The following is a 26,422-nucleotide window of genomic DNA, read 5'->3' on the forward strand; positions in this document are numbered from 1 at the left end:
TTTCTGCAATTCCAGCCGTCTTCAGCCCGGCTTGCTTGAATCCAGTGGCAAAGTGAGCAAGGGACTCACGTCTGAGCATACCCTGCCACACAAATGGCGGCCAAAAGCGGTACAAAAGGGGGTGGTGATGGACGGAGCATCTGAATCAATCAAACACTCACACCCAGTCAAAAGATCTGGGTTTAATCCATCACCGTTCTTTAGCCCACTCTGCCACCCCAGTTCAGACATGGCTATATGCAAATCAGTCTGACCCTGTGCCTCATGGGAACAGTCCAGCCGAACTGCCAAGCCATGTCTTCCCTGGACCGGAAACAAGTTTCCGAGGACCGGTGTCTGGCATTCCAGCTGTCTTCAGCCCGGCTTGCTTGAATCCAGTGGCAAAGTGAGCAAGGGACTCACGTCTGAGCATACCCTGCCACACAAATGGCGGCCAAAAGTGGTACAAAAGGGGGTGGTGATGGACGGAGCATCTGAATCAATCAAACACTCACACCCAGTCAAAAGATCTGGGTTTAATCCATCACTGTTTTTTAGCCCACTCTGCCACCCCAGTTCAGACATGGCTATATGCAAATCAGTCTGACCCTGTGCCTCATGGGAACAGTCCAGCCCGAACTGCCAAGCCATATCTTCCCTGGACCGGAAACAAGTTTCTGAGGACCGGTTTCTGGCATTCCAGCCGTCTTCAGCCCGGCTTGCTTGAATCCAGTGGCAAAGTGAGCAAGGGACTCACGTCTGAGCATACCCTGCCACACAAATGGCAGCCAAAAGCAGTACAAAAGGGGGTGGTGATGGACGGAGCATCTGAATCAATCAAACACTCACACCCAGTCAAAAGATCTGGGTTTAATCCATCACCGTTCTTTAGCCCACTCTGCCACCCAAGTTCAGACATGACTATATGCAAATCAGTCTGACCCTGTGCCCCGTCCATCACCACCCCCTTTTGTACTAATTCTAATTAATGTCCGTTTCTAGTTACTGCCAGGTCTAAGACCTGGGGGTACCCGACCCACTTAAAAGTCCTACACAGATTTGTGAAAAATCTGCTAATCTCTACCTTGAATACCTATGGGTTTCATTCAATGTGTCTTCATTTTGAGGTAATTTAAATGAGTACTATGAGGTTGAGTAACAATGTAGTCTATTAATGAGCAAGTGACAATAACGATTAAAGAAATGGTCATTGTTTTACAATCGAGAACGGGTTGCCTTTTAACACTTGAGAAGAAATTCAGATCAAGTCTTTCTTTAAGAGGATAAAACCTATCTCATCATCCACAACAGGATGGCTTTGAGATAGTAAGGGAGAAACTTTAATAAAAGAGAGTAATGGATCTCTGTAGACTGTTTATGCTTCTGTAGGGCTCAACTTTAAATGCACTGAAACTGGTTAATGAGAAAATGTGTTGCTTCTTTGCACTTTTTTATGTCTTCCTCACTCTGTATTTGTGTCATGGGAGTACATGGCGAACCTCCATGTTAATCCCTTTAACATCTCTTTTCCGGTTTCAGAACCTCTGCTGCCACCAATCCTCATGCTGATTCCCTTGGATGGGCAGGTGGCTGACGGTGATATTGTGACCTTGCAGTGCTTACCGCGCACCAGGCACATGAACCTCACTGCACACTTTACTACCGGCCACAGTGAGATCCTACACAACATCAGCAAGACGCGGAACGCATATTCATTCCAGGTGACGTCGGCACAGGACTCCAATGGGAAGAACTATTCTTGCTATCATGAGGTGGATGTTCGCGGACGGAAGCTGCGTTCCCCAACAAGTATGAGTGTGCAGGTCACAGTACAGGGTGAGCTGTGTTTTCAATTAACTATTGGTGCAACATACAAACATTATTTTTTTAATATATCTTTATTGGAATTTATAGCAATCTGTACAGAGGCGGCATGTAGCATTTCGTAGACATCTACAAAGGAGTAAAACTTATCATAGACATAGGAACAATGATCTGATTACACTCCAGATATGTACAACCATCGACCTACACAGACAACACAGCTACGGTCATGCATGCTACCTCGTCGGATTCCAACCCCAAGGGTGTCTACCTTGGACCATGCCTCCAAACTTTGGAAACCCTCCAGCCTTTACTAAACCCCCTCCAAATTCCCCCCACCCTCAACTAGAACCCCCCTGCAACACGCAAACATATATAAAATATTAGGGCATATACTTGCTGGGAAAAACTGTTTTATTAGTTGGGCTGGACTGAGGCCCCACAAGTAATAAAGACACTATCTCAATATGTTCAGTCAAGGATTTCAATCATGTGAACCTAAGCTCAACCTCTAGTAGCTTGGGCAAAGTACCGGCAAATTTAACTTACAGAAAAAGTGAAAATATTTAGAGGTACCAAAACAGTAAAAAAATAATAATAATAATAAAAATCCCACTTCAATGTATAAAATAGAGTCAAATGTAATGAACAAAATTACACAGAAATGACAAAAGTCCAATAAGGAGAGCGGGAGATATGAATTTTTATGGTTTCAAGTAAAAATAGTGGCAAAAAATGCAAGGCACCAATGATAGTCAATGGTCAAAGTATACAGAGTCTTACCAGAATTTGAGGCTGTTTGAGATGGAGCCCTGGTCAGATAAACCAACAAAGGTCTGACCCAGTCAGAGGTTTTATCTTGCGACTTAGTGCCCAATTTAATTCTTGGTGGTTGGATGTTTTCTGTCAGGGCAATGGAGTAAATTACTCTTTTGCCCTGGTGGAGGTTATGACTGCCATATTTAGAAATGTTTGTTGGGTCGGCAGACATGTTTAGCATTTACAAGCAGCACCTTCAAAGCGGTTCCTGTGAAGGCGTTGGAACTTTGCCCTACAGGTCTGTCAAAAATGACAGAGCCGTACAGCAAAGTTTCCAACTTTATGTTTTCAACCCAAAGTGGGTTTTTGTGTTTAAAATTGAAAACAAAAATGGGCCGCTCACCATGGGAGTCATCTCTCTTGGCAAGGGAGCATTATTGTTCTTTTACTGCCCCTTACTGTCAGTGTGTGCCTGGAGGTGACAGGCAGTAAAAACAGCTATATGCCCACTCATACTAATTGGGGAAATGGACACATAGCCAGTTCTCTGATGGCCCTTAATACATATGGCCATCAGAGAAGTTTGACCACAGTTGAGACAGAGTAGTCTCCACCGTCAAACTATTGTCTGCCCGCTTCTAAAATCAGTGGGCGGACCATCATGTTGGCAGTAAGCACACTCAGTTGTCATTGGGAAGGAGTACGCTAACCACCAGCATGTAAATCGGGCCCTTAGTCCTTGCGAAATCCTTATGTACCTTATGAAGTCAGATAGACATTGGGTGAGGCACTGCTGAAGTCATTGGCTTTGGTGAGAAAAGTACAGAGCAGGAGAAATCCAAATTTCATGCCCAAGGAAGTCCTCTCGCCAGTCAGATACTTTTGTGGCCTTCACTGGTCGAGATGGAGGTACGGCATTACGACGTGTACTTTAACAACGCGTGCCGTTACAACGCGGTTTTTTCAACGCAAGTCGTTACCACGACTTGCGTTGGAGGGGGTGCGGACTTAGGAATTTTTTTAACTTACTATTCCAACACCAGCCTATGTACAGTAGGGATGGTGTTGGATAGTAAATTAAACAATTCCTTGTCCTGCAGCGCCCTCCAGCGCAAGTCGTGGTAACGACTTGCGTTGAAAAGACCGCGTTGTAACGGCACGGCGGTGTAATAGCCGCGTCGTAAAGGCTGTTCACCGGTCGAGATTGATACCTTCTCACTTAGGGCCTGATTTAGATTTTGTCAGATGGGCTACTCCAGCACAACGGTGATTGACAGCCCATTCACTGAAATATAAATCTCCTAGAATATTATGGGATGTATATTTCGACAGGCGGGATATCCATCACCTTTGTGATGGAGTAACCTGTCTGCCGAAATCTAAATCAGGCCCCATGTCTTTTTTGCAGAGCTCAGAATCCTTCAGTGGAAAAAGGCTGCAGATCTCTCCGATGTTGAGTTCCATGAGGCCGGGTACCTTCTTGACGAGGGTCTTCTAAATCTGAGTTGCTGCTGCGTAAAAGATCTGAACAGGAGAAACCTGATATCTGAGCCCTGATAGGGTGGGTGATTTGTCTCAGTCCTCCAAAGGTCTGGAAGTGTGTAAAGTTTCTAAGTCCCTGGTTTTCCAGAGTGGTAGGGGAAATCCAGGTAGACACAGCCAAGGGTCCCGTGACCTCAGAAAGAGCACTTGGGGTTCAAGTCTCACTCAAAGTCAGGTTCAGGTCAGGTGGAGATGGAGCAGATTAGCTGGGATCAGCTGGGAACTTAGGACAAGGACTCTTGCAGCATATGAAAGCCCTGCAGCCACACAGGAGGTGAATCAATTGACCCTTGAAGGCCATTTCTTTGTCCCTGGTACAACGAGGAGCAGGTTTAGTCCTGTTCTGTTCTTCCACAGGTCCAGAAAGTGTTCGGAAGAGACTGCCTTATGATGCCGTATTTATGCCTGGCACTAGCTAGCGGGTGAGAGAGTTAAAGTTTCTCCCCTTTGCGAAGAGCCTGTGTGCACACCCACAAGTGTGGCCAGGGTAATGAGCAGTGTTGCCACTTACATCCTTAGGCCCAGGTACGTGTCTCATTGTGCCAGGTTATATGACCAGCCTTCAACTTTTTAACAGGAAAAGCTGCCTTTGCAGGAAGAGTTACAGAACACCCTTCTGAAGCAAATGTGCTATTTTCAAGTTGATACCTGCAGAGGCTGCTGGAGTTACTCAACATTTCACTACCTTGCTTGCTAGTAGTGAGATGTGTTAGTTTATGGCAGCCATTGTGCTCAAATGTAACTCATTTATGCCATTGCTCTTTCTCATATCTATGTCAGGAGCTGCATAATTGTTACCTTTGATCCGGGTCCCAATAATGTGATTTACTGTGATGTTTTCATCGCACTAGTAATTACTTTGTGCCGGTGGTTGCCAGTCCTCGGCACTGGAACTTATTTTTAAACAAGGGCACTTGTTTTAAACAGTGTTACCACCATAATGATAGCACTCTCAACCTATTTTTGAGCAGAGTACGTTTAGCAATTCAATGTATTAAAAAAATGATAAAAGTAGCAGGCCACATCGTAAGTTAATAACACTATCCCAATTTTAAGTAAATTTCAAGCAGCCTCAGCAACACATCGTCATAGGAAGTGCAACTAAAATGCAACATTTGTAAACAATGGGCTGTACACCAGTTCAAGAGTGCTAACCCAGCAGCGGGCCTTCAGCGGAAGAAACCATGAAAATGTTGACACATCAGGAACACTAGAGAGTTAATTCACAATACATACACATCTAGGAAAAGAACCAATTATGTTACAGTGTATAGTCCTCTGTGGAGACTGAGGGTAGATAAGATGCATAGGGGGGCGAGATAGGAGGGGTAATCCTCAGGATTCAATTAACATCATCAGAACAGCATTCATGTGAACTAATATGGCTTCCTGTGAAAATGTGGCATGACTAAATTACATTAATAAAGACACTTCTACATATCATATTAGAACATTGGAATGTTGGGAGCTCCATTGAAAACAATGGAGTGCTCCGAGCTTCTAATGGCTGGTATAAGCCTGGAGCTCCAACATTCCAATGTTTCTTTGTTCCAGCTCTGGCTGTGAACAAAGGCTTCAAGGACCCTGAGGGGATTCCAATCCCCTCACGCTCCCATAAGCCTTTGTTCTTTTTTGTTAGAACATTCTGCCCTCTCGTGTCAGAATGTTCTAATAGCCTTATAGCCCTTCGTAGCTGGGCTATACCGGCTATTAAAGTCCCTCTCCCTTGTTAAAGTCCCTCGCCTTTGGCTCGTGGCCTTTAACGCTGGAGAGGGCCTTTAATAGCCGATATAGCCCTCTACGGCGGGCTGCAAGGCTATATTAAACTCTTTTCACAAACAATGGTATTATTTTAACATTTGCGGTCTGTTATAAAAATAATTATTTAACAACAATAATTTTCGACAGAAAATTGTACATTTAAAGAAATTATACAACATCCCCACTCTGACTATTCTATACTCACTAAAAATACTAATAAAACGTTATTAATCAGCAATTATCTAGCAGACATTGTCATTGCATTTAGTTGCTTTTGGGAACTCTCCTCTGCCATCTTTTTTCTCTCATAGACATGATCCTTCAGACATTCCATTTCCATATCACTTGTTTTCTGTATTCTTTCCTTTATCCTATTTTCACCTTTACCTTTATTTTTACATTGTTCAATTATACATTAGGAAAATTTGAACAAGAAAAATAGAACAATTGCAGAAACCTTTATTATTATCGTTACACAGGTTTGGACTAATCTAAGCGTAATCCCACCCAAATTACACAGCCATTCACCTATCTTGGCAAAACTTTCCTCACTCACTGACCCTAGAACCTATGGTTTCCCATACGCCAGTCTCTTCATAAGACTAAACAGCATGCAAGAGATTAGTCAGGTTAGTAATATAAGGTTATATAATTCTACTGTTATTAGGCACGTAGATGCAACAACATTTTGCCTTAATTACCTTATAAACTCATCCTTCCTTTGCCTAAAGAATATCTAATGCTAAACAATTCTGCATACCTGTTAGACCTGGAAGCTTTAGGGTGGTCTTTCCCCAAAACGTTTTGTCTGCTTACCTCTATTTTTGTGCTGAAAGTTGTTTTTGATGGTAGGACTCCAGGCACTTTACCACTGATAACTGCTGCTCAAGTCCTTGTGCTAACATGGTTTGATTGGATTGCACCCGATTGGCATATTTAATTTACTTAATAGTCCTATGACAAGCGGTATACCATATACCCAGTGTCTGTAGCTTAAAAGCTACTAGTGGGCTTGCAGCACTTATTTTGCCACTCATTTAAGTAGCACCTTAAAACATGTCCCTGGCCTGACCTCGCTGAATGCATTTTTAAACTGTCAATTCAACTTGCCAATATAACCCCCTTGCCAAGCCTTAAACCTCCTGTTTACTGCATATAAGTACCCCCTTAAGGTAGGACCTATGTAGCCTATAGAGCAGAGTGTATTATAATTAAAAGATTGGATATGCACCTTTACATTTTACAGGTCCTGGTAGTGAAAAACATTTGTTTTTTACTTCTGTGCGGCTTACCCATACCATAGGATAACATTGGGCTGTCTTATTACATTTAATAAGTGATTCAGACCAGGTCTTCAGTTCATGTTTGGAATCTATGAAAACTGTAATGAAAAATCCTTTTTAATGGTAAACTCAGATTTGTTATTACATTTTTGAAAATGTCACTTTTAAAAAGTTCACGAAATGTACAACAGAATGATGGGATGCACACCTTTTTCTTTTCTATGTTCAACCATGTTTGTCCAGTACTGATCCTGAGATGTGTGCTCACTGGGTGTGCCCTGCCCTGATGGCATATGAAATCTAAACCATACTGTATGGGGCAACATTGATGCCATAAATCAGTCGCCACAGCTATTAGGGTGGGAATACCGCATTTCTCCATCCATTATAATCCATTTAAATCCAAGTGTTACATGTAACTCCATGTTTATATTCCACTTTGTTTATTATAATCCCATTCAGTTCACACATGGAATACCATGCTGTTTTCCAAAGTTTCTCATGCTTGAGATGTGCCCATCCGGACCTCTGTCAAGAACACGCACTGAAGCATAATTCATCCAAAAAGCAGTGTTTATTAGAACCCTATGCATTTTGGACTGATAAAGCCCTTCTTCAGGGGAACTTGCAAATGACAGTAAACATATGAACTCTCCAAGACTGCTTTGTTACACCTGGAAGGACTTCTTTGTTGCCTGGAGCCTGCCTTGAACCCTGAGAGGCCAGCTCTCTTGTTGAGCCCTGTATCTTCACGTGAACCCAGGACTACCAGAGTGACTACAAGGGCTGGTTTGCTGGCCTCCTGTTCAGAGCAACAGGGGCACAAAAGGCTCCCACCACCTTTCACCTGCACCTGGACCCAGCCCGAGTTTGTCCTGAACCCCCAAGTGTCCTACCAGTTATTGGACCCTTGGTTGTGGTGCTAAAGGTACGCAGATTGCCAAAATCCATAAATGAGGACTTAGACACTTTTTGGTCAAAAACGGCTCTGAGAACCAGGAAGAGACCAGGACCAACCTAGCTACCCAAGGTGCATCGCGGGTCGGATTGACTCATCAGCAGCAATTCCTTGCAGTGGTTCTTTACCAAAGGGGTATCCACACCTTTACCTTCTCAGAACATTTTTCTCAGAATTTCAGAACACCAAAGGTAAGGGTAGGTAAGTGGCCCTTTTTGACCTGGTAACACCCCACCTTTTGCCTGGTACATGATGTGATTTTGACTGAAAGTGCACTGGGTTGCTGCTAACCAGGTCCCCAGTGCCAAAGCTCTTTCCTAAAACTGTTCAGTTGCTCTCCCAATGGGCAAAATGTTTACCACCCTCTGTACGTTCCTAGTAAATTGTATCCCGGTACCTAGGGCATGAGGTACTAAAGAGGGTCCCTAAGAGCTGCAGCGCTAATTGTACCACCCTAAGGAACCCTTCACAGAGCACATGCAAGGCTGCCATTGTAGGCTGTTGGCTTGGTGCAGACAAAAGTGAAAACAAGATGTCACACATCCGTGTGTGCCATGTCCCCTATCACTGCATGTAATATTTGTAAGTCACGCCTACAGTTGGCCTAACAGCCCTAAGGCAGGGTGCTGAATATTGCATGTTAGGGCATACCTGCATGACCATATATGCCCCTGTGCTGGTCAGTCCTATTACTGCCAGTACAAGTGACCAAGGAAGCCATCTTGAGACGTGTGCTGGACAGTGGTGAAAATGAGTTCCCCAGCTACCTGATGGCTTCACTGAAAATAGGGATGTTTTGGTATCACACAACTTGTATTGGTAAACCCACACTGATGCGGGTAGTGGATTTACCAATACATGCACCCAGAGGGCACCTTAGAGGTGCCGCCTGAAAACCTACTAGCCTCTGGTGTACTTACTGACTGGTTTCTGCCAGCCATCTGAGATGCTATTTTGACCTCCTAGGGTGAGAACCTTTTGCTCTCAGGAGACCCAAAACAAAAGCCTCTGGGAGAGGGTGTAATACCGCCTCCAACAGGATGACCTGCTGATTAGCCTCTTTGGGCTAGCGAGCTTCAAAGAAGCTGCCGCCTTTGGATTGCGAATCTGGCTGCACTCATCATTCAGAATCAATGGAATCTGTTGGTACCCTGCACTACAGGGCTTATTGTTTCTCATGATTTCTGATACTGCATACTCTTCTCACAATTCAACATATTTAGGATCATGTGATTTCTCAGAATTTATGAAACCATTTTCCCCTGAATCCTATTCCATGTTCTGATAGCACTCCCTCTTCCGGTGCCCAGTCCTTCCCACACAAATCATAAGCTATGTTCTTTTTCATCATTTCAACATTCACATTCATACCACCAACTTTACCACCACTTTGCATGTGCATTTTATTTATTTGATTCATGCTAGACTTAACAACATTCATATTTTAATTCATTTGACTTTTTGGGCACTTTTTCCAATTGTTAGTGCAATCATGAACTATATTTTAATTATTTTCTGCTTTGCTTTAAACCTCCAGCATCTGTGCACATATCAGATCTTAAAAATACTGACGTTTTCTCTGTGGGAAAAGAGAATAGAATTGTATGGTTCAATATGATTATAGAAAATGTGTTGGGTTGTATACGTATAAACATCAAAAAGTGTGGCGTCTGGGCAGTGGCTCAAGGCAATGGTAAAGGCTGGTTTGATTCCGCCTGTTGGGAAATGAAAAGCCTTTTGCGAAAGGTGTCTAAACAGTCTAGGCTGAGACCAAAAGAATTACAGAAAAAGGAAGTAGATAGGATAAAATATAAGTATAGGTAATTGCTTAGAGAGAAAGAAACACTTTCTATTATAGCCAGTGGGATGGAATGCTGGAGGTAATACACTCAGATTAGAGAGAGTTCTAGAAGAATGTAAATGAAAACTATAATTCGTAGAAGGGGGCACTTACCTGTGTGATTGAAGAGAATAATTGGGCTACGTTTCTGGAGAGTGTAAATGGCACATCGTCAACGCTAAATAGGCCCCATGTGGGTTCTTTTAAAAATATTGGTTCTCTGTGAAAGAGATAAGGATGGTAATCAACCGTATTAATCTAATAAGAGCATCTGGACCCGACAATATCTCAGCAGTAATACTAAAGACATACCGTGATTGGTCGCGAGGGTCTTCTCACATTTGTTCTGCTGGATAGCCATAACGGGTCAATATTTCCCATCAAGGGAAGGGTCAATAGTGAAACCAATACTAAAAAAGGGTAATGGCCTGCATCCCTTGTATTATAGACTGATACGCTTCCAGGACATTTCTGAGTAGGTATTCTTAAAAATGTGATTGTCTCACTTGGATGAATGGGTGTGAAAGTATGAGATTATCCCCATTGATCAGGCAGGGCTCCGGGAGGGTTACTCTACCATAGATCACTGCTTTGTTCTCTGTGCTACTATTTAGAAACCCTTTGAACTTAATGAGAAGCTGTGCTGTTGCTTTATAGATTTCTGTACAGCCTTTGATACAGTAGACAGGTGTCTGCTTTCTGAAAACAATGTTCCGGGAAGATACCAATTGAACTTATTAGTGCGACGAAGGTCTTATATACAAATGGTTCGGCACAGATGGAGCTTGATCAGACTGGTAGATGGACACAATGGGGCTACTGTCTGAAATGTGTTTCATCGATGTTGAAGTAGGAATCACACACTAGGAATCGCACAATACATGCTTGTTGTTAAGCAGTGCTTTTGTTAAGCAGTGCTTTAAGGATAGGTTAGATTCAGTACATTTGGTTGTACTTGTGATTTTTAGGATAGTTTTATTATGTAACTATTTTTATAGTATTAAAATGTTTTATGGACAATCGTCCCAATATACTTGTTTGTACCTACGTGTACCTGAAGGAATAGGAAAGTCACATCTAAAATCTAACTGCCAGATTCACAAGGAAAACATACGCCATCTATAGTCAATCAATCAGCCGAAATTACTCACCCTGAGGGTCTCAAGGAACTGAGGGGGAGGGGGTCAGCAGATCCACTTAATGTGAAAAGCCAGGTCTTCAGAGCCTTCTAGAAGGTGTTCATGGAGGGGGCATGCCAGTTTCGATAGGGAGCTCGTTCCAGGTTTTGGCCGCGATATAGGAAAAGGATCTTCCGCCTGCTCTGCAGATACGCGGGGTGTGGGCGAAGAGGATGTTGGTGGAGCGGAGGTGTTGGTTGGGTACATGGAAGGTGATTCTGTTGTTGAGGTATTGGGGTCTTGTGGAAAACGGAAAAGGGAAAAGGGAAAAGGGAAAAGGGAAAGACTCATTGCTCACCCCCAAAACAAAGGGTTTTAATACACAATTTCAGCATACCTCATAAGCAAAAAAAACTCTTAATATACCATACTATGGTGTTGGACAAATCAAAAGTAGCTACGTGACATCACATCTTAAAAACACTATCCCTTTTTACAGATTCAAGCAGCCTCAGCAGCACATTGTCATCAGAAGTTCAACTGAAATACAACCTTTCTAAACAATGAGCTGTACACCAGTACAACACTACTAACTGAGCAGCGGATCTTTAGCGGAAGAAATCTTGAACATTTTCGCTACATCAGGAACATTAGAGAGTTCATTCATAATACATGCACATCTAGAAAATACGCAATTATGTCATAGTGTACTGTGTTCTGTGGAGATGTGGGGAGAGAAGATGGCTAGGGGGACGAGATGGGAGTTGAAAGAAGTAGAGGTGAATTAACATAATGAGAAGAGCATCCATGTTAACTAATATGTCTTATCATGAAAATGTAGCATGACTAAATTACATTAATAAGCACACTTTTACATGTCAGAATAAATGAATTTCAAATTCAATAGTATTATTTGAACATGTGCATCATAAAAATCATTAATTAACAGTTTTCAACCAAATATTGGGCATTCAAAAATTATTTGACTGGCCCCAGCACTTTCATTTTTACAAATGAAGTACTGCATTCCACCCCGGGTCATGTGATGTTATGTTGAGTGAGGTATTCCTTATGCAGGTGAGACTGTTTGAAAGTTTTATATGGCCAATGTATAAAATGCTTCAATAGAATAGCAGACGCCCCAGTTACAGAACTTATGTGCCAAATGTTCTATAGCTTGTTGGCGTCTTTAGCAATGAGAGGCCACGTCTCACTAATTCCCCCTAATCATCACATGAGGCCAGATTACTGATGCAAGTTTCCTACTGGTACTTCAATATCCCTTTTGGGTTCAGTGGTGAAGGTTCAATTCATAATCAAAAAGCATATCAGACAAGTAAAGATGTTTGGGCTGGGTTAAGAGTGTGACTTGAGTTGTCATCCATATTCTGTGCTAAAGGGGAGTGGATTAATCGTATGTTGAGTTTGACATCTTTCTATGTTTAAATATGTTTGTTCAATGTTTATGAAACAGTTGTCAGCGGCGCATTTCACCAGCACTTACCATGTCTGCTGTGAAATAAATGTATGTTGCATGAAATGTAAAAACTGTTACGTGAACAAAAGTTATCTGATAAAGCACAATTGAATCTGAAAGTCGTCTAATATGTATTCAATTTCAATGTTATTATGATTTGGAGGTCCTAAGAGTGCCACATAAAAAGATATAAAACAATGCTCTGGTTTTACAAATCAACCGGAGCTATAATAACAGTAACAGATAAAAATACATATAAAACCATACATTTGTCAATTTTGTTGAGCAAATACGAGCTACTAGCAGCTTGCTACAACTTAATGTTCAAGTACACAAATGTTAAACAAATTTCACTGTTGTGGTGGAGTACTGATATGTCAGTTTAGGTCAAACTGTATCCTTAAATACTCTAAAATCTTTAACTTTTTTATACAGCAGCTTCAAATTCTATATATGATATAAGTACAAGGTATACACAGAGACCTAATGGTTACAGTTTTCATTGTACATAATAAATACAAAAGTGTGCACCACATAATTTAACGTGCAAATGTGAAAACATCCTGTAACAATTTTTTTTAAATTAATAATAAATCGAGCTCAGACGGACCCCAGGGGCAAAATACATGCAGTAGCCTAAAAGATGCACAATGCATTCATTATGCAATGCAGTTTAAATGCAGCATACATCAAAAGTGCAAGTGGGTAAGTGCTATGCCAATTCCATTCATCCTTTGATCGTTGATGGAGCCAACTAACTGGTAAAATGTAATACAGATTGTATCATGACATCATCAAATGTACAGTACGAGGACCCTGCAATTCTAATTATAATATGCAGTGAATATTGTCCACCAAGGACCCTCTTCAGCATACAACACACTACTTCTTCACATTAGCACTTATCTAAAAATATATTTAAAAATTGTTTTAAAAAGATATACATTTTAAATCACACTTGTTCAGAAGGGGAGCAAAAAGAGGTTTTGGGCCTCCTCAGCTGTGGTGATGTTATATTTTAAATACAATGTCCTCAACAAACAACGTCATAATGGTTCTAATAGGTGACAGACAAATAAGACATGATTTAAATCCTGTACCCAGCTTCCACATAGATGGCAAAGTCTGTCCTGCCTGGCTAATCTTTCCCATGCTTCTGTTACAATTCGTAGGGGCAGCTGACTCAGCCAAAACAAAAGGATAGTTCTGCGCACTCCGTGCGGTAGATTCCATATAACATACGGTTGAGGTTGTTTATAAATAATACTTCCAGTTATATCATTAACGGAATGACCCAAGCACAGAGCAGTATCTCTTTTACGACTGACTTCATAAATGGTCTTTTTAATTAGCGTTTTCAAATCTTGTTTTGATAAAGAGCCTACGCTACTATGCCCAATGTCAACTAAAAGTGCAGTTTCTACATGATTCCTAAAAACAACGCTTTTCACCTTCAGGCTTGCAAATATTTCCTGCTTTAGCACTGCCTGTAAAGGGTTTTCAGCGCTGTTCATTAAGGCATTACTCCATCGCAAACATGCAGCCATTGCGAACAGATGGTTCGAGAGGAGCCCGCATTCAAGCCTGACCGCCGCTATGTGGGCTGCTCTGTTCAAATTACAGATCTGGCACCAAATATGTCCCTCAACCATCTCAAAATAAACCCACTGCTTTTCGTCCACTAGTTCACAAGCATAACTCAGTGCTGGTGTGATTTTAACTTTATATACCGATAAAACGTGTGCAAAGTGTCTTTGTCCACAACATTTGTAGAATCTACCAATTGTGCGTGCCCGAGATATTGCCTTACTTTGGCATTGGTCAATATGATCACTACTCAAACATCTGCTTGTAACAATTCTTCACAAGTACCGGTACAATTTCACAACATCCATTTTGCCTTTCCCCAGGATCCACTGCATATTTTTTCTGACTTTACACCCTGATATCTAAAAATCATAATTTTACTTTTTGCCATATATATATTTTTTTTAAATGATCATCAGTCTAGCGTGCCAGCTCATAAGGCGCCATTGAAGTGCTATCGGGGTTAAATCCATCAGGATAGCGTCATCCGCATAAAGCAGTCAACTGCATTTCACTGTTCCTAATTATTGGGGGTCCCCTTTACACAGCCCCACCCTACTTGGCAAGTCATTGACATAAATCGAGAAAAGGAGAGGGGCTAACAGGCACCCTTGCTTCAGTAAATGCGTTTTTACTTTGTTTGACAGGCCTTGATTACCTCCATCAAAACCTGAGTCCAAGTTGAGGAGTGCAATGCTATAATCAGTCTCAGCAAATTCATAGTGATCCCCGTTGCATCCAATTTGCTCCACAGCGTCTCCCGGTCTACTGGGTCGAAATCCGTCGAGCAATCTATAAAGGCAGTATACAGGGTCATTCCCTTACCCATTGGGTATTTTTTAATCAGGGTTTGCAAGGTGGTAATATTATCTAATATGCAGCTATGTTTACGAAACCCTCCTTGCTCTGCCGGCACAAGATTATTTCCAAAAGCCAATCCTGAAGATGGCATAGGATACTTTTAGCAAACAATTTTCCGGTCACATCTAACAGTGCGATTTGCCTAAAGCTGGCACGGGACGTTCTAGGACCCTTTTTATTTAATGGGCCCACAATACTTCCTGGCCAAGAATTTGGAATAATCCCATATGTATAGCAATAAGAAAATACCGGGCAAAGGAACTGAGCCCAAGCGGAGCTATCTTGTTTGATTACAGCTATTGGAATATCATCAGGGCCCCTCGCACTTGAATACCTTGCCCCTTTAATGAAGCTCTCTATTTCATTACAAGAAGGGGAGCCGTAGTCACTCCCCACATGGATCTCCTTAGATACCTCTAACTTGGACCTGGCCATTATATTCAGAGCATATAACTGGGAGATGTATTGGGTCCATTCTGTATTAGATATTAAAATAGCCTTTGCTTTAACTCTACTGTCACAATATTTGGCTATTTGGGCCCTGTATTTGCGCAAGTCACCAGACCGAGCGACCTCTCTTAGTTTAATCCAGTTGGAGTCCTCCACCTTTCTTCATTGAGACGCCTTAATTCTCTTTCTTATCTGCTTTAATCTACTAATTTCCCTTTGCCTAATCAAAGAAGATTGCTTAAATTGTTCCCTTACTAGGGCATTTATCTGATGATTTAACTTTTTTACCGCCCGACCTATCTGTCGGTTGCTCGAGCCCAATTTTTCTTTCTGCAGGATCTAAAAAAGAGAAGGTTTTTTTCAAACCATGAAATGGGATTTTCCCATATAGGGCCATAGCTCACATTTTCAACCTGCCTCCGTAGGTATATAATGCTTTTATTCGACCAAAAGGTGCGTCCCTTTGTTTCATTATACGTAATACTATTGCCTCTAGAATGCCAGGGCTCTAAAGACTTGAGCTCCAAACTAACTTCCACTGATAAAATACTATGATCGCTCACGTTTGTCCCAGTACCTTAAATTTGGAGCAGGTGCCAAAAAGCAGGTAAGATATTATCATGTAATCAATAAGTGATTGTCCCCGAGAGGTGTGAAAAGTAAATGAAGGCTGGGGAATCCTCCAGGAATCTCCCATTTAAAATAACAAGATCATTCATTCTCAAGCAGTGAAAACATTCAATCATCGCTTATCTGACCTAATATTGTCAGGCAACATTGGCTCAGGGATGGTCCATACATCTTCCAGTTCCTGGTTACGGTGAACCAGGGAGGAACAGTTACAGTTTTTTTGCTTTAAAATCTCCCACCACCAATATTATTGTACAATCTTCTGAGATATTGATTTTATGGATAAAAGAGAAAATGGATTCAACCAGAGAATCAGACACCCTCCCAGAGGGAATATATACATTACCCAGCTTAAGTTTCATGGCCTTGCAAAGATTAAACGGATGGGAAAAAACCAGGGGGTTCCAATTTATCCTGCAACTAAGTAAAATAGCTTAAGCACCGCTTGCATGACCCTTTACCAAGAGTTTTGCTGCACAGCAGAGTGCAAAAGAATTCTCAAAATTAAAAAGCTGTGCAGCACCATGTTTCTTGTAGACAGATTATCAGTGGATCATGTTGCATTAGGGCGTCTAGCTTAGAGCTGGGATTTCCTAGCCCAGCCATATTCCAGGACAAAACTTTTCCCAGAGGGCTACCTCCGCATCATAGGAATTTTTTCCCTTCTTTGGAAGCATTCAATGAGCTAGCTACCCAACTCCAATGGTCCACCTCCTATTCTCCTCTATGGTCCGTGGTGCTATGAACCACGGGTCCCACCATTTTGAGCACTCTTTTCCCTGACGCGCTACCAACCGAGATTTTAATATCTTTCAGACTTACAGCGCCCTTAGTGTTGGGTAATGCTCCGCCAATGTCCTAGAAATCCTCCCAATGGGACTGACATGGGACAAAAACTGGCTCCTTAAATAGAAAAACATCAATCTCATATTTTCTAAAAACATCTATATTAGCCAATACTAACATAGAGATTATTTCAGAGCTAAAAGTTACTCTGGAAAGTGGGAGTTCACTTCTTGGATCTAAAACTACACGTTCAATATCTTTACTTATTACCAATCTCAGATCTTCAATTTCACATAATAGCTGCAGAAGGAAACTTCTATTAAGTTCTTTGTCAATTAGTGACACAAAGGCCAAGGTATTTACTACTTGTCTTAGCCCATCTACATCCAACACGTACCCTATCACTCAGCCTTGATTCAGACACTGGCTCTGGCATTTGTCCTACGGGGAAGTAAAGGTAGGTCCTCCCACACAAATCCTCCCATGGTTGGGATCTACCCGTACAGGGAGAGTATCCCTACCTGTGGGTTTGAGTGGAAGCTATCCCCTACCTGCCCTACCTCTGACAAAGCATTGTTTGTCTTTACTACAGTATTCTGCGAGTCTGGGTTATCTTTATTTTATGAAGTACGAAACCCTGATTTGTCAATATTTTATGGTTCATCCATTTAGAGCACAACACCCCTCCTCCCCCATTATGACCCATTACCCCCAACACCTTGTGCCCTTCTTCTGGTCGAAAACCCCTCTCTACAGGTTCATCTTTCATAATAATAGGTGAAGGGAGACGAATTACCTCTGGGTACCCTGGATTCTGATCAACCGGGGACCCGACGGGCTTAGACTCGCTACCTTTTAGCAGCAAGGAGGAATCAACAGGCTCCTCAAATAGAGTTAGAAAAAGTAGTTTTTTGGCTTCTGTTTTATTATACGCCAGTTCTTCTTCTTCTTCTCCCTCCTTATTTTAGGGCCATTAGCTTCTGTCTGAGGGACACCCTCCCAGGGGGGAACAACCTCTAACTGTTTAATGATTGTTGAAACTGTATCGGATGACATCCTATTGTTCCCCTTTTTAAAAACAGAGTTAACCAGCGGGGTATTCTTAGGTATTAATGCATTTGTATTTTCCTCTATAATGATGTGCAGAAAATGGCCTGATTCATGACCTTCTGGGTTGCTACAAGACAATTTAACAAGCATAGGGCTTTCTCTGGGCTATACTGAGGAAATAGCCCCCAGACCTTCCCAATTCCGCACCTGAGTCCCGATGTCAGTCCCCATTATACTGATCTGACTCACCTGAGTTTTCACATCATTACATTTTCCTGTCTTTCCTAGAAAAGAACTCACAGAATTAAGCTGCTGCACCCTCTTTAAAATCGGAGATAAAGCACCCAGGACATGATCTGAATGGGCAGTGGATTTCTCAAGCAAGGTTAAAATTGACGAGAGACTCCTCTCTAATGCATAAAGTCCATCCAAATTTGCCTTCCCATCCCTATTGTCATTAACACCTTCATTCAGTGTATGCCAGACATCTTGAGCCCTTTCATTTGAGGTTGCTTCCAAATTCGATCATCCCAAAGATCGCGCCAGTGAGGCACTCAAAGGAGTGCTACTGTACACAGCCGGCATGCGAGAACAGCTAAAAAGATTATCCGACAACAATCTCAAAGCTAATTCTGGAGCACCTGGCACATATTGCATTTTTTATTGAGGCTCTATTTCTTGATTTTTTTCCAAGTGTCTGGCAATCTCGAGGAATGTAAGGTCCTCCAAATCCTCATGATCAAAACTGCAGTTGACAATCTGGGTCGCTTGTGGGTTCACTTTAACTGGTTAGGGACCTGGTGGTGGCTCTACAACTTTCAAGGGGCTAGTCATGGTAGTCAAGATCGTATGTTCCATTTTAACCACAGATTCGATTGATGGGTTTACATCAGCAGCAACAATTGCCTCATGTTTAACCTTGCCATTATTCAAGTCCATATCCTTTTCCAATTCGGTCTTTTCCGACTTCTGTAAATAAAACACAGTCATCCATTTCCATTTAATTTCTGGATGTTCCAGCTTCTGGTGTTAAAATACAATGATCAGTGGCCTGAATTAGAGGGATTGGTACAGGAGAATTCAATTTGGAGAACCTTGACAACTTGAAGTGATGCGAGACTGTCGACTCGGGGAGAGCTGTACATATGCTTATTATGTCTACATCAACAACACCTGGTCCCATTCCTGATTCGTTATTCCTTGGCGTTGAATCCCTCAAACCCTTCGAGATCAAAGACAGCATGGAGGGCTGAGATTTCAAGTGGGACAGGCAGGCTCCGGGCTTCTTCCGCCTGATGGTCTTTATCAGTGTTGGAGAACTGGAGTGGTTAGAGGTAAACCCTGAAAAGCCAAGAAGATATCCTTGGAATTCTGTGAGGGACCTTGAGCATGAATTAGGCGACCAGAGTGTAAGCACCTGGAGGGCATCTTATTGACCTACAAAGGATTATGCATCTCTTAGCAGGAGTGTCTTTCTTGCTTTCCTTATTGGTTCAGAACTATCTGGAATCACCTGTAGGGGCGGTTAGTTATCAATTTCCTTTTTGCCAATGGACTGCGTCACCACACCTCTTCAGACTGCAACTACGGAAGAGGGGCAGGAGCACACAGTTCTAGCCGAAGCGTAGATGAGGGTAAATTGACGTGGATTAAAATTATGTCACTTGCTGCTGGTCTACTGGGCTACAGGACTCTGTGAGGGCTGTGTGAGGGGACGGTTGATGGCCAAGGCTGGGTAGCTCTCCCAACTCCACAAGCCGCACTCAGGCCTAGCTGGGCCGCCTCCGTGGAGTGGAGCTCCACCCGTGCTGTGAAAGCTAACCAGCAGCTACCTTGCCCATTGAACAACCCCTATATTCCACTCTTCTCCTGGGACCTCAGTCAGACAGAAACTACTGAAAACTACTGCCCAGCCTGTCCCAACTGCTCAAGCTGCCAATGGTAGTATTTAGCAGGGCAGTCATAGGTAGCAGAATAATATCCAGCCTCTTCAGTGGAAGTTAAGGGCACTGAGTCTTTGAGGCGCTTATCTGGGCAGGGCTGGCTGGAAACAGACAGATGGGAGGTCGGTGGGCATTCTCCCCGAGGGACCAGTTTGAGGTGCAGGCCTATTCTAAGTGGCAAATGAGGGCAAATCCCTTGTAGCACTCCTCGCTCTCCTTGCTCTCCCACACTCAGACCCCTACTACACCATCACGTCAGCGTTGAGGCTCCAAGTTACAGGCTCCAGCACTCCCGCTGCGATGTCGCCTTCCACTCCACTCGGTGTGACCAGTGTAATCACAGCCGCGGTCAGCGGCTGTGGCAGGGGCTTGGAGAGCGGCAGGGCCTGAGGTCGACTCCAGCAATTCAATACAGTAGCAGTGCAGCTCTGGCTTCTGGCCTTCCGGCTCTCCGGCTTCCTTCAGAAATGTGCCACTCTCAATTTCCGGTTCTGTCCTTTGCGGACCTTGCCACTGTCCTTGTAGGATGACTGGTCTCAAGGGATGCTGGTGTATTCAGTATTTGGAGAGCACAGCCAACACTAATAGATTTCCTGCATTATAATAAAACATAAGGGTTCTGCATTTTATTTTTAAAATGGGAAATATTGCCCCTGAAATATCAAAGAGAGGTGTGCAAAGTGTTTCTGCAACTTAATTGAAGGTCCATGGAATGTGCAGTCTGACCATAGCAATACTGCCCAACCAAATTATCTGTAGTGAGAACCAAGGAAAATTCTGTGAATTGCTGTACATTCTCTCCAATTGGTGGAAGGACCTCGTTCTGACTAGAACCACCAACCTTAAGATAAGAAAAGACCTCAGAGTTGCTCTTTATCTAGTGTTGCTGGTGTCTGTGGCAACAATCACAGGAGAATGGAGGAAGAGAGAAACTACTTGTTCTGGGGTTTCTAGAATAAATCAGAACAGTAGACTATATTTAATTGAAGAAGTTGATGGAATCATAATGGCATAGTACTAAAAGGAAGAAGGCCAAAACTGGAGAAGATGCCTGACCCAAGTGCAGGAAGCCCACGGACCAACAGAAACTCATGCGTTCAGAAAAAACTGAACTGAATAGCAGTGGTGAGATTGTAGATTAGCAGAGGATCAAACCAGATCCCTTCTGTAAGAAACTGGATTAATATTGGGTGTTGTTAATCACCAGCCTCGATGAATAATAAAACTATATAAAAAAGAGAGCAACAAAAGTCACTAAAATAATCTGATTTTAGAGAGGGAAAGTGTATTGAGATAATTATGTCCCTGAAATAAAAAGCAAAAATGCTGATGTATAAAAGATACTAAAAAAATAATTTTAAAAACACAGGCTGGCATTATAGTGCTATTTTCAATAACGATGTATGTTAACAGAAGTTAAAAATTTGCTAGTGCTATTGTCTCGTCTAAAGACTGCATATTAGCTCGAATCTTCATCTAGTTTCCATGATATAGTGTGGTACTTTAAAAAAAAAAAACTGGTTTAGGATTCGTTTTACTAATATCAATAAATTAAAAACTATTAAATGTGTATAAAAGTGCATTTGGTATTCAAAGTGCAAGGGCATTTTCCATCATTAATTTGCATTAGTTTTTTTATTAGAAAAATACAGTATATTTATTTAGAAAAATGACACCAAAAACGACAAAAATCTTAGAATGGTAACCGAAGATTTTAAAGCTTTAACTGAAAATAGCAACAAAAAATGCTAAGTGCCAATGTTAGTCTATGGTTATGGCAGACCAGGACCAGATGCACTTTGAGGTAGCAGGCTGTATCTTAGAAGGTCTCACCGATGTTGGTTAGGCACTGAGGCAGGTCCCCTAAAGCTGATGGTAGAAATAGTCACGTTTTGAATCCAGGGATGTTGTTCTATTACTTTTTGTAAATGTGGGGTGGCGTGGCACACGTAAAGTGTTCAAGAGTTCAGAAATGTCTATCTTATTTAGGTGCTGGCCGGTCTGCTCCCTCTGCCCTGTGGGGAGTTAGTGAAATGCAAAGTAACCGCTGTCTAGGTTGACAGATTGGCCAACCGCACTCTTTTGGGAGAGTGACCTCTTCAAAGGTTTAAACCAAGTAAATCCAAAGCTTTAGCCAATGAAATAATCCAAAGAAATTCAATTAGTCCATTGGAATTTATTCGCTATGATTCAGTTTGTAAATGAACGTTGTTATTTCACAACATTATCAGTGCTCATAGGTTCTCTTTTTTGTAAATGTTCACAACAAATAGTTCATCCACATGCCCAATGCATTTCGTGCTAGAAAGCACTTCATCAGGGGAAATACATTTCTGTGGGGTAATTAAAACAAACATAAGTTGATGGGAAGAAACAGATCACAGTCTGCGTAAAATAAATCTAACAATTCGTTTAAAGTGACTATAGCCCATATGGCCAGGTGCTCAGTACAATAAAACAAAGTACTCAGTGTGTTATATGACATTAATGCTTATCTCATGAACAAGGTCGAACAAACAGTACAACAGTTACCTCGGGTGCCAATGGAGTGATCAAACGATACGGTAAAATGAAAAACAATGTTAAAGTAAACACGCTATTCCTACAGTACTTCGTGTAAGTTACACGTATTGTTAATCGGGTCAAAAACCCTCGACATCCCTATGTGGTGGCAATGTTACATTAAAGATTGTAAATCTATAACCCCGCTTAATGCTAAATATCACTTTGCAAATGCTCACCGGTTAGCATGTTTGTAAGAACGCCTGGTTCAAAAAATCCCCGCTCTCAGTCTCTGGCGTGTCAGAGTGAAGTCGCGCATGCGCATAACGCGCGTACTATATTTTTATCGGCGTGAAACGCCGGAAATTTAATCCGCTTGGTGTGACTAATTAAAATACATGCGAACATACATAACTAAATAATCAAATAATCAAATAATCAAATAATCAATATGTCTGAAGACAATGATGGATAGTCGGCATAAAATAATCAATTTAACTGAAATATATGCGCTTTATCAGTGACTCAAAAAACGCGGCCATCTTAGACTAGTCAACAGTACCTATGTTGCTAACGTATCTAACGTATCTATTACTTTTGCCACCTTTGCCGGATCAAGATTTCTACCTTAGAACTTAGGGCCCTATGTAGGTAAAAATTCGGTAATTTTTACCGAATCGGTATTTAGCGATTCGGTAAAATTACCGAATTGTCAAGGGGGACAGGGTGTCACTTTGACACCCTGTTGCACCCCTGATTCTGGCTTGTGTGCCATGTGGCACACATACATGCACAGGTGTACATGCACAGATGTGCATGTATACAGGAATTCGTTATTTACCATGAAATAGTATTTCATGGTAAATAACGAATTCTTAAGGGCCTGTGGCACTGTTTTCAGTGCCACCTACATCTAGATTTACCGATTCTGTAAATTTACCTATTCGGTATTTTACCGAATCGGTACATTTACAGAATCGGTAAATTTAAGGCCCCCTACATTTCAAAAGCCAAATACCGACCGGTATTTGGTGTCCTACATCAAGCCCTTAGTTTTTTAAATGGAGCTCCGATTTCTCCAGCAGGACAAGGCAGCAAGCTGTATTTGCAGAGAGCTCCAGGGGTTGGAAATCTTCTTGCTGAGGTTCATCTGAAACAGATTTGCTGCTATAGAGAAACTTCAATATTAACCTTTTTCTTTAGCCTGATGGAGCCACCCCGCCAGCAGATCAACTTTGCAGGTTAGTCTCTATCCACAGCAGCTGGAAGTCAGAATGTTTCTAAGCCCCAAAACTCTGCAGTGGTAAGCCCCTTTTTCCTCAGCTCTTCACCCAATGTTCCCAGACTTCAGGGCTTCTTTTAGGAATTCTGGGTTTTGTTTCAGCAAAGGCCTTGTGCAAAGTCCAGTGACGGCCCAGTGCCGATTGGTCAGCTATTCATCTAGGAAAAGTGGTCCTTTAGCTTGCTGTGTCACTGTAGCCACATAGATGGTCAGCCTACTGACCCTTGGAGTTCCCTTTTTGTCCAAGATACAGGAGGAAGTAAGTAAAGTCCTTGTGAGCTCCTTTCAGTTTACATCATGCAGGGTTTAGTCCTTTTCTAATCTTCTGGAGGTCCGGAAAGTGTTCTGAGAAGGGTGCCACATTGATGGTTGGCACTTGCTAGTGGGTTGAGATAACTCAATTACACTGGAATTAATCAGCAGAAGAGGGCCAAATAATGCAGCAGGGTTGAGTAAATTATGCAGCAAGAAAAGGTTAATTATGTAATACTATTACTTCATTATCTTGTTATTTTTAAACTTGGTAACACTGCCTGGGCATTGGTTGCACCTCATTAGTAGTAATTATTTAATACCCAAATATGGCAATAAGCAACAGAAGTGTGTCCAGTCCAGCTTTGCAAAGGGACTTCCACTGTGGTGCAATATGTGTCACTGCATGTTTAGTAACTTTAGAACTGTTTGAGCTAGAAACATATTTTTTTGTTCAAATCTGTAGATTATGTGGCAGATGATGGATTATGTGTCAAATGTGGCAACTCTTATCAACAAAAATCGCTGCAGCCATGAAATCGCATAATTCCAGTGGCCCTGGGTTAACTAGTGCCTTTTCCCTAACCAATGGGGTAAATGTTTCTTGGGGTAACCCTAATCAACCTTTCCACACCTCCTGTTTGTCCTAATGCAACCAATACCACAGTGCGCTTTCCTCCTAAAATCCAAGATAGGAAAACCCTTTCTCCCTATTGCAGAGCCCATATGCCACCTAGAGATGTGCCCAGGGAGAACAGTAGCTCTCTTATTTTTGGTAATTAAAAACTAATTCTGGAGGGTAGCTTCCTTTCCACTGGGTTTGAGACAGCCTTCTTCCTGACCAGGCCATTGTTTCTGCTCTTGGAGCTATTTTCACACTTCACTAAGGGCAAGCACTAGCAGACCATCTTATTAGCCACTAGAGGTTCAGGCAGATAAAGGGCAACTTCGAAAAGAAGCCCAGTTTATATGTCCTGCACATCTAACTTGGGCTTCTATTGGAATTCTATAACGCATATTAGCAAGCCCATTATCGCTGTTTTAGCGGCAGTTTCCTGCTGCAAAAAATGGCGATAATTCTAACGAGCTTCTTGCTAATATGCCCCTGGAGTATCCTTGCCTTAATTGGGAATTTCATTTCTACCAGTGTCTCCTCTCCTTCAGCCTTCTGAAGGAAAGCCAGGAAAAGGAGCAAATGGAAAATCGCCCTTTGCACTCAGAGCCTTACCTAACAAATGCCTCTGGCAGAGACTTATTTTAATTTTCAGACTTAATCAGAAGATTTGGTTTCCTCAGTGAAGAGCCTTACTCTTTGCAATACTTACCAAGAGCTGGGTACCTTCAAGGAGGAGCAGCGTGCAATAGAGTGCCACGCTCCTGTGACGAGGCCCTGCCTTAATGAGGAACAGCTTCTAGCTAGTGTTGCCCTTCACTACAGAGAGCAATACTTCTGTTGGCTGCCTTTATATTCTTGTCCTGAGGAAGACCCCACAAAACATTTGGAGTTAAAGTAATATTTAAAAAGAATATCATACATTGTTTGGCACTGTAGACAATTAATCGCTGCGGTTGCTAGAAAGACATCTTTATATTATATCTAGTATATAATTAGTCACATACCTGATAAGTCTCATAGAGTAGTAAGGACAGAGAGTTGAAAGTTTACGCCTTCTTGACATGTTTCAGGTAGGTGGTAGCATTGCTATTCACTAATGCATTTCAGGATATTAAGCTTGGGCCAGTTCCTCTCCCTAGCATGTATTGTATGTGTTCCTTTTGCAGCTTCACCCAGCAGACGGCGTGACTCATTAGGAAGTCATACTTAATGAAGACAAGTAGTCAACTTATCTTTACTTGTTTTATCTTTCCGGTCGAATTTACCAATATGCTGATCACATTTACTAAACTCTAGATCTAAATTAATAGTTATGTTACATTTACTTGAAAGAAACATGGCTTACACAGCATAACTGTCGGAGGTCTGTGTAGCCTTTAAGCTAACTGAGATGTACTTTTAAACGTTGGGGGGAATTACTCTGCTCAGCAGACTCTTTAACTAACCTCTAACACAAGGGGCGGCTGTTATGTATAATAACCATTGCCTTACATTTATCATTTATTCTTTCTTTCTTTCTTCTGAGCATTTTTAAAGCTCCTGCCGGCTGGGAACAGACTTTGTGTTTGCTAGCGTTTGGTGGGAGATTTGAAAATGTTCCCACCAGGCGGGAGCAAACACGTTTGCCTACCTGCGCCGGTGTGGGCAGGGAAAGCACTGTGTTCCAGGGTGGGCTCCTGGGGCCCACTAAGTAAGCCCACCCCAGGGGTTGGAGTCCCTTGGGCCATTTAAGACTCAGGAAATGGAGCCACATGGCCCCCTTCTCTTTTGCTTTAAGTGACAGCCTTGAGGGTTGGGGTCCCCAGGGCCTTTTTAAGTCTCGGTTAGGGGGCTGTGAGGCCCGGTCCCATTATTAAACACATTAGGCTCTGGGGGATGGGATCCCTGGGGTCGAATAAGGCTCAGAGAGGTGGGCCATGTGC

At 42.2% G+C, this 26,422-nt stretch overlaps 1 protein-coding gene across 2 annotated transcripts in view; it reads left to right on the top strand.

Annotated features, from left to right (window-relative positions):
* The window catches only part of LOC144755681 (Fc receptor-like protein 5), a 303,522-nt gene that overhangs the window by 213,483 nt on the left and 63,617 nt on the right, over nucleotides 1–26,422 (top strand). For both annotated transcript variants that reach the window (XM_078644853.1, XM_078644854.1), the window contains one exon: nucleotides 1,519–1,815. In XM_078644853.1, coding sequence (XP_078500979.1) covers nucleotides 1,519–1,815 — 297 coding nt within the window. The remainder of the gene's footprint in view (nucleotides 1–1,518; nucleotides 1,816–26,422) is intronic.

This window comes from Lissotriton helveticus, chromosome 5_1 (genome assembly GCF_964261635.1).
Source record: "Lissotriton helveticus chromosome 5_1, aLisHel1.1, whole genome shotgun sequence".
In the NCBI taxonomy this organism is placed as follows: Eukaryota; Metazoa; Chordata; class Amphibia; order Caudata; family Salamandridae; genus Lissotriton; species Lissotriton helveticus.